Genomic DNA, 9,542 nt, shown 5'->3' with positions numbered 1-9,542 from the left:
TTGTTAACAAGGAAAGCTCTCCTGAAACAGTTGGTCTGAGGCTGCTGTACAAGCTAAAAGAAACTTATTATCAAGACCAGGTAAATGACTTGAGATTGGAGCTTAATCTTTTACCCCAAGGCTCATAAGGACTAGTCAGGCTTGTCAAAGTGGCATATGTCTTTATTATGATTTCCAGACAGGATCTGGCAGGAGGCGGGTGGGTGGCAAGGAAGGCAGAGAAATCTCTAAAGCCTGATGCTAAGTGCTCTATGCCTTTATACAATACCAATGTGCTTGAGTCTCCCGCTAACAGGCTGAAAACTGGGCGGGCATACGCAAGACTGGGTGCAAGATTCAATGGAATGTCAAATGAAACTTAGAATTTATTAATGTATTTACATAACTTATAATCTTTAAGCAATGGCCTCATAAATATAGACTACAACTTTACATATGCTAAGCAACAGATACTTGTTTTTCCCCACCAAAATACTTGGGTTAAAAAAAAAAAACTGACAGCATTTACACCAACTTCTTTACTTCCTCTCTTCTTCCTTTTTAAACAATTGCTAGTCAATTAGAACACACGAAATTCAATTTATTCCAGGCAGCTTCTCTACCATCACCATCTTGATCACGAGAGCTTATTTTAAAAAGGTGCCAATAACATGTTTGGTGGCACACACATGACGAGGTCAGAAGCAAACCCAGGGTGAGCTACGGATCTGCTGCTATCATTGTTAATTTACTGTACGTATCCTAGGCTAACGTATTCAATGAAAAGTGCTTTAGAGATGGCAGAGATGAAGTCATTTCCATCAGTCCTATAAATAACCCATTTTAGCTTCAGATAATAATTGTTCTTTCTCCACTTAGACCATCCTACTATAAATGATACAACTCCCTCTAACAGTGGTAACAGAAACCAAGGAAATTATAATCTCCACAAGGTCTTTTTTTTCCCTTATGAACCACAAAAGTGCTAATTTTCCCTTTACAAATGTTACATAAAATCTTGATTACAAAACTACTCAACAATTTAATCTTACCATCCATACAATTATATGTTCCTTTTCAGCAAAGTCAAAAGCCAATGATGTAGTCTCTTTGTACACTAGAGATTCTTTACATGATAGAAGTCCACAGACTGAAATATCATTGCTGCAGTCTTTGGAGAAGAGACTGGTCAATATCTATGAATCCTTTTTGCACGGAGAAGACTCAAGACTGGCTAGGTGGAAACTGGTGGCAGGACCCCAGCCCTCCTGTTAACTTCCAGGACCACCTACTTCATCATCAAGTCTGAGAGGCTGAGGTTCGGTCAGCAGCAGCTCCGCTTTGGCTCTGAAGGTTGCCTTCGGAGTTTGAAGCCCTTACCGCCGGATGGCGGGTTGGCATCAGTGGATGGAATTCTTCGACCTAAACCAAGATGAGAAGAGGGAAGGGAATGAGATTTTACTTTCTAAATCTGTCCATTCTCAGACACAACAATTTTACAGATGCAATTTGACAAGTTTCACTGAAGTAAAAAAAAAAAAAAAAAGCTTAATAAACTCTTTATATTGGAATAATTTTAGATTTATAGAAAAGTTGCAAAGATGATACAGAGAGATCCTGTATATCTCCCACCCAGTTTCCCCCAATGTTGATATATTACCATGGGACATCTGTCAAAATGAAGAGTTCAACATTGCCACATCACCTGAACTCCAGACATTTTTCAGATAGCACCAGTTTTTCCGCATGTCCTGTTGCTGCCCCACGGATCCAAACAAGGGTATCACACAGCACTTAGCCGAAGTTTTTTAATTAAAAAAAGCCACACATTAGAACATTTTGTTCTGAGTAGGTAATACATATGATTTATTTTTGAAAAGTTCAATCAGAACACAGCTGTTCCTCTATCTCACGACCAAGGCCACCACTGTGACCTATTTCTTACGCAGCCTTCCAGAGACATATATGCACAAACACTCACAGGCACACCTATATCCCTACCCACCTTCCCTTTCCAAGGCCAAATGGGGCAAGAAATAAAGCAAACTGTATGCACCATTCTCCATCTTGATACTTTCACTCAACATATCCTGGGGATTGTGGTATCATAGTACATGGAGAAAGAGCTGCCGACTATTTTTTTTTTGAGACAGGTTCTATCACCCAGGCTGGAGTGCTGTGGCATGATCTCGGCTCACTGCAAACTCAGTTTCCTAGGTTCAAGTGATTCTCCCGCCTCAGCCTCCTGAGTAGCTGGGACTACAGGTGTGCACCACCATGCCCGGCTAATTTTTATGTTTTTAGTAGAGATGGGGTTTTGCCATGTTGGTCAGGCTGGTCTTGAACTCCTGACCTCAAGCGATCTGGCTGCCTTGGTTGCTCAAAGTGCTGGGATTACTGGTGTGAGCCACTGTGCCTGGCCTGCCACTTTCCTTTTAACAACTCTAAAATACTGCATTTATAGATGTACCAGCACTCATTCAACCATTTCTCTATTGCTGGATATTTAGTTTGGTTCCAATATTTTGATGTTATTAACAAAGATGCAAGAAGCATCTTTGTGAATTTATGAGTATATGTGTAGGATTAATGCCAGGAGTGGAAGAGCTAAGTCACGCTATTCTACTGCTGTCATTTGTCTGACACATACACTATATTCCAGTGTCTATCTAGCACAAATGCAGGAAGAATGTGCAATTTAAATTTTGACAGATGCCGCCAAATTACCCTTTGAAAAGGCTGTGCCACTATATTCTCCTACCAACAGTGCATGAGAATGAACAGGTTTCACTTTACTGCTCCGTGAAGCATAATGCCAATTTCGAGAGAATCCTTAAATCACCCATCTACCTACCTGGCTGATAACTCAAGGGTTGCTTCTTGTACAAAGGGTTTCCTGACACCCTCCCACTTCCTTACTCTCCAGCATCTCAGACAGTGCAATCAATCAGGACTCCAGAAACAGGTTATTACATATCTCATATCTGTTTACATGACTATCTCCCTCACATTAGACCCTAAGCTCTTTTAGGGAAGAGATCCTATTTGTCCACCTTTATGATTCCAGTATTCTGTCCATCTTTATATTTCCAGTATCTTAACAACACAATACCTGACATAGAGGTATTTTGTAAACATGGAATAAATGGACATTAACAAAGCTAAGATGGCCCCTCTGCTGACTCTCAGGTTCTTAGCTGTCAAGTCTTGAGCCTCCATCACTTTGAGCTGTCTGCAGATCTGTGTGGGGAGTACGCAGCACAGTTTCCACACTGAGAAAGTATCTCCCAGTGTCTTGTAACTACTTTTCAAATGACTAGACACTGCTGTGAATATACTACAAATTTGTTTAAAAGCTTTACTGAAGCTTCCTGTCATTATTCTCAATAAATGGATATTGAAATATACCTGGTATCACAGACATCTATGAAATATGACATCAAAAATTGTGGAACAAATAATATTTTTAGAAGAAAGCAGAGGAGAATATTTTCATGAGCTGGGAATAGGTAATGATTTCTGAAATAGCAACCAAAAACTGAAAGCAGCTAAACATAAAGGAAAATAAGGATAAATCAGATTATACAAAGATTAAAAACTTGGATTCACTGAAAGAGTTGACTAAAAAAATGAAAGGCAAGCCATACAGTAGAAGATACTTCCAATATACAGTCAATAAGTGGCTCATATCCAAAATAAAGAATTATAAAATACAAAGAAGAAGGCAGGTAACCCAATAGAGAAACAGGTAAAAGACTTAACAGGCACTTCACAAAGGAGGATATGTAGATACGATAAATGTAAATAAATATTTGGAAATGTGCTCAACTTCATTAACTGTCATGAAAATGTAGATCACTGCCTACTAACCAGAGACAAAAAGTGACCCAATTCTCATATACTACTGGTACGGGTGTCAACTAATACAACCACCACTTTGAAAACTGGTTGGCAGTAAAGCTGTACTGAATGCATGCATACTCAGTGACCAGCAATTTTTCTTGTGAGTATAAATATACTTAACAAAAATGTGTACAGATGTTCACCAAAGAATAAGATCAGAATGTTTGGAGCAGTACTGTTTGTAATAACTCTAAACTGGAAACAGCTACCCAAATGCCTATCAACAGCAGGATGGATGTAAATTACTTGTAGATATTCTTCACTTTCCCCCTTACCCCTACAACTCGGATTCTGACACTGACACACACAAACCAGCCACGAGAATGGATTATTCACAGCTAGACGCAGTGATATGGATGGTCTAAAAATGTAATGCAGAACGAAAGAAGCCAGACACAAAAGAAGAAACAGAATATTTTACAAAATATAAAGTATAAAATATATGTAAAACAAAAATAGGTAAACCAATCTGAAGAATTAGTATCAAGATGGTTACCTTTGGGTGTAGGAACTGCCATGTCCCAACGAGAGTGCCAAGCACTGGAGTATATTTGGTTTCCAAAAATTCACTGTGCCTTGCACTTCTGATAAGTGCACATTTCTGTATGTCCATAACACTTCAATACAAAATCAGTGTGCCAGGCACTGTGCTCATGCAGTTTTACTAAACCAGTGAACAACAAAGTCTATGTACATCTCTCTCAATTTTTCTAATCTTTGTGAACATACAGGTTTTATTTTTCACAGTTAAAATGAATATGTACGTACTAGTTTTTATACAAGAATTTTCACTGTTGGCATAGATTACTACCTTCCTTTTTTTTTTTTTTTTTTTGTTGCCTAGGCTGGAGTGCAATGGTGTGATTTTGGCTAACGGCAATCTCCACCTCCTGGGTTCAAGTGATTCTCCTGCTGCAGCCTCCCAAGTAGCTGGGATTATAGGCATGCACCACCACGCCCAGCTAATTTTGTATTTTTAGTAGAGATGGGGTTTCACCATGTTGGCCAGGCTGATCTTGAACTCCTGACCTCAGGTGATCCACCCACCTCAGCCTCCCAAAGTGCTGGGATTATAGGTGTGAGTCACTATCTCTGGCCTACCTTCCTGTTTTTAATACCACTATAGTCAAGAACACAAAAAGAGAGCGGTAATTTTAACATACTCGTGACGCTACATACTTAAGATATTTTAGCTTGAGCTGTGAAAAATTCCAAACTGGCTTTATGTTGCCTTTCAAAAATCCATCTGGGTACCTGTTACTTACATCTAGGACAACAATAAAAATGATTTTTGTTGTTTAAGAGATAGGATTTTGCTCTATCATCTAAGTTGGAGTGCAGTGGTGCGATTGATAGCTTACTACAGCCTCAAATTCCTGAGCTCAAGTCATCCTCCCACCTAAGCTTCCCGAGAGGCTGGGACTATACGCACACGCCACAACACTCTAGTATTTTTGTTTTTATTAGACATAGAGTGTACTATGTTGCCCAGGGTGGTCTTGAACTCCTGACCTCAAGTGATACTCCTGCCTCAGCCTCTGGAGTAGCTGGGATTATAGGTGACAACCACCATGCCCAGGCACATCATGACTTTTTAACATGACTTTGAAATGAAGGGGCTGGCCTAGAGGGTGCAATCAGTAGTTCACTGGCCGTATCTGGTGGCAGGTGGGCTCCTTAGGCCTGCAAAGTACTCTGAAAATACTTGAATTATTGCCCAAATCTAAACAATAGGACATGTTAAAAAAAAAGTGAAAACCACTTTAGCAACCAGGGGCCCACATTCCAGTGTGGCCCCAACTGATGAAGCTGGGCCTGGCCTGAGCTAGGGTTCCCAGGGCTTCACCCGGGCCTGCTCTGCTCATGGGTCATCCTTGCCTGGCCTTGGTGGGCTCTGGGGTTCATACGCCTCCTCGACACAATGGCCAAGGACCCTCCCTGCTTCAGTCACCCTGGTTCTCATCTTAATGTGTAAGTCCACCCTGCTCTGACGGCTTTCTGCTTTTTCCACCTGGAAGTCTGACATGTTCAGTTCATGTGACTCCCCACACCTCTGCAGGGCCTGTTCCCTCGGACCTCAGCTCTTAGCGCCTCCTTAGAGGTCTTCTCTGATCGCTTGCAGACATTCCTTCACTTCATCCTAAATTATTTTCTTCATATCCCTTATTATGATCTGAAATGATCCTATTTATTTGGTGTTCACTGTCTCCCTCCCTCTGTAGAATCTGCACTCCAGGAGAGCAGGGGCTGCATCTATCTTCTTCACGGCTATTTCCCCTGAGCCTGGAGCAGCTCCCAATAAATATTTTGATGAATTTGAATGAAATGAATAAACATAGATACAATCTGCAGAGGATCCCAAAGGCATGCAGCAGCCTCTCGCCCGTCTAGTATCATCATATTAACACTTCAGGAAAGGGAACGGAAAGGGAGAAAACATGTCTTACCTTTCACTTGCCTAGCATTATTTTTTGAGGGTTTTCTTACAATGGAATTATACCTGCATTTCATTTCCCTTTATTTAGTTTGTTCATTTTCAATCACCTTGGATGACTAACTGAAACACATTTAAATAGAGAAAGAAATGGACAGCTTCCATGATCTTTATGCCGTGTACATTATTTATTCAGTAGCAACATTCTTTCTGGAAGGGCAGCAGCTCTTCAGGAACTGTAACATGATATAAAAACTGGCCATCACTCTTATCTTCTCCAATCTCATTTCATTGAGCACAGTATCAGAGACTAGATTGTTCTAAGTAAGATAGAAATTCTAACCAGGAAGATCATTCTGTGTTAAGTTGCTTTTACAGAGGAAATGGATAATGCACAGAGATACTCACTAATTTCTATAAAGAGTTCATTTATGTTTATCGCGTTTTTTGCGCTGGTCTCTACAAAAATTGCATGAATAGAGTCGGCGTAGTCCTTTGCATCTCTCTCCATGACTTCTCTGGAAGGCAACAACTGCATATCAGAAATTCTACCCATGAAGATCTTGGTTTTATCCCCACCTACCCAGTAATTAACCAGATTTATGATGACAAAGGATGTCCTGAATGGCTGCCGAATGGGCCCTGAGACATGGTCTTCCCAATTACACCACATCCACGGTTAAACAAAACAAAACAAAAGTCGCTACCACTCGTAATGTAGCTAACGGAATGATTAGGGATGGCAGGGTTTTCTTCCCCAGCCAAAATTTTCAGAAAGCCCTTCCTTTGGGACTGATGGAAGTGGCCCAGAGAAACTGTCAATAAATTTGCTTTCTGCATTCAAGTATTCTAAGTTATGGGAGCCTGGGGGCTGCTCTGATTTCAGACAATGTTGGGCGCAATGCAACCAGTGTTTCTGTAAATTCCACTCCTGTCTATATACATAATGAGCTTCAAATGCCTGAAATCTTAATTTTAGTTTGAAACTTCAGGACTCCAACCACATAACCAAAAGGAATTTTTCAATGTCAGAGATAAAAGCAAGATTCTTATACTGGATATTGCTCATTAAGAAAAGGAACACATAACAGGCATTGTAATCCTCGTTCTAATAACTTACCTTACATCAATAAGATCACACTTATTTCCTGCAATGGCAACTACAATATTAGGTGGGCCATGCTGTCGAAGCTCTTTCACCCAATTCTTTAATGTTGAAAATGTCTCCTGTAACACAAAAAAGGAGAGCAACTGGAGATGTAAGCAACTAAAAGAGAGTTTTCAAAACTGTCTAAAGAAAACTATATAGTCTTACTTCTTTTGTGATATCATAAACGATTATAGCTGCGGCCGACCCTCGATAGTACATTGGTGCTAAGGCACGAAACTGCAGAGGAGGGGGAAAAATAAACAAAATTGGGGAAATTGGTTAAATATGTTTTTTACTAGACTTATAAGCCCATTATCCCTGCACAAAAGGTAATCTTTCTCTTAAGCCAAAGAAAATGACATGCTGCTTTAAAGCAAATGAACCAGTAATTACCAAAGCCAAAAACTTTTAATGTAACACTGAAATGTCTCTCAGAAGATAATTTAGAATACAGTTTTATTGAAATTAAATATGGCACTATAAACAATTGTTTCAGATAAAAAGGCTTTTTAATTGAACTCAGTGTTATAATTCCCAAATTCATTTGTTCAATAGTCCTTTCAACTTTGGCTTCCGTAACTATCATGGAGATAGAAATAATGGTGTAAATAGTTCTCCAGAGAAGTGCCTGCATTTGGGTGTCATGAAGAAAACCCTGTAATCTAAACACTGATTGTCCTTCAGAAATGAGGACACATTTATGTTCACTATTTAGATGAGTTTGCGACTTGCTTTTTTGGTATCTCCATGCATGGCAATTCCCAAATGCTGGGTGCAGATCTCCTTTCATTTACATGAATTTAACCCTGTATACACAGCTTCTTCCCACTCATCGCCCCAGCCTCAGCACCCCATGACACCCAACAAGGAGGAAAGAGAAAGGAGAGGAATAACCATTTAAACAACAAGCGTGACTTAGTGAGCTATTTCTCTTGATGAGTGTGAGATGGAGACTGTGAAGCTCTTTCCCCTGTCAACCTCGGTTCTTGGGCACACGTCTGGTGTGAGTATCTCAGCCACTGAATTTGATGCCAATGTTTAATGACGAGAATTTCGCTTATACTTAATTTTCGTCTTACACTCTGACTCTGAAGACTGACTCCTACTTATGATCTGATGCCAGTGTATTCGCATCCTGTTGTTAATGGTGGTTTACCGTGAACACAGGCAGGCATTATTACAGGGGAGCATTTGGTACATATACACAAACCATATACATACTGTGGATTCTGGAACTCCTTATTCACTGAGTTTAACCTTTTGGTTTTTAAAGTTTCATATTAATTTGAGTTTTACAGAAGAAAGTGGAATTCAGACTGTAAGTTCCATGACGGATGTCAGGATGTCAGCATGTCTGCTGAGCACACCATTTTATCTCAGGGCCTAGCATCTGGCATGCTACAGGTTATCAAGAATTGGTGAACAAATGAGTAAGAACTGTGTGAGTGTGGGGAGCTGTCAAACTAAGTGTCAGATCGCTGTCCATATACAGAAACTGTTACTAGTCTTTGTGAGAGAAACCCCTGCCTCTGGGGTGAAAGCCTACTAACTTCCAATAAAGGAGACATTAAGTTTTAGAGAAAAGAAAACAAAAATAAAGGTTATAAGCAAGAAAGCATCACAGAAAAGAAAACTATATTATTGAGTAAAAAACATATAAAGTGTTGGGTTGACTTTGACAGTGTAAGAGAAAATGAAACAGAAGTGCACAGATGGAATAAAGGTTATGGTATTCATTTTTGATGTACTTATATTGGCAATGTCCTTTACAGCGTTGTGTTTTCTTCCTCCAAATTCGTAAGGTAAAACTCACAACAGAGAAAAGCAAAGATCTTAACCGTACAATCTGATAAACTAACAAATGTATATACCTGTGTGAATGCCATCTACTAAGATGTCAAACAGTTCTATCAACATGGAAAGTTCCTCAATATTCTTATCATGTACTCCTTCCGCCTTGTTTTCATGTCTATTTTATTGATATTATATAATCACATGGGTTTGTTTATTATTTGCATACAATATCCTTTTCCATTCTATTATTTATAGTAGTCCTCTTATAACCAGCACATAGTT

The 9,542-nt window shown here is 39.6% G+C and overlaps 1 protein-coding gene across 1 annotated transcript in view; it reads right to left on the bottom strand.

The window, feature by feature from the left end:
- Window positions 1–347: 347 nt before the first annotated feature.
- RAB22A (RAB22A, member RAS oncogene family) overlaps window positions 348–9,542 on the bottom strand; it is a 52,626-nt gene continuing 43,431 nt past the window's right edge. The window contains exons 4-7 of the mRNA XM_064382547.1: window positions 7,632–7,703; window positions 7,437–7,543; window positions 6,725–6,834; window positions 348–1,401 (exon numbers count right to left, since the gene is read on the bottom strand). Of these exons, the coding sequence (XP_064238617.1) occupies window positions 1,304–1,401; window positions 6,725–6,834; window positions 7,437–7,543; window positions 7,632–7,703 (387 nt within the window). The 3' untranslated portion in view covers window positions 348–1,303. The remainder of the gene's footprint in view (window positions 1,402–6,724; window positions 6,835–7,436; window positions 7,544–7,631; window positions 7,704–9,542) is intronic.

Source organism: Aotus nancymaae, unplaced genomic scaffold, assembly GCF_030222135.1.
Source record: "Aotus nancymaae isolate 86718 unplaced genomic scaffold, 86718_ANA_hifiasm-v0.15.2.pri h1tg000029l, whole genome shotgun sequence".
Lineage (NCBI taxonomy): Eukaryota > Metazoa > Chordata > Mammalia > Primates > Aotidae > Aotus > Aotus nancymaae.
The sequence above is the reverse complement of the archived record's forward strand: the minus strand, read 5'-3'. Positions and strand labels throughout refer to the sequence as shown.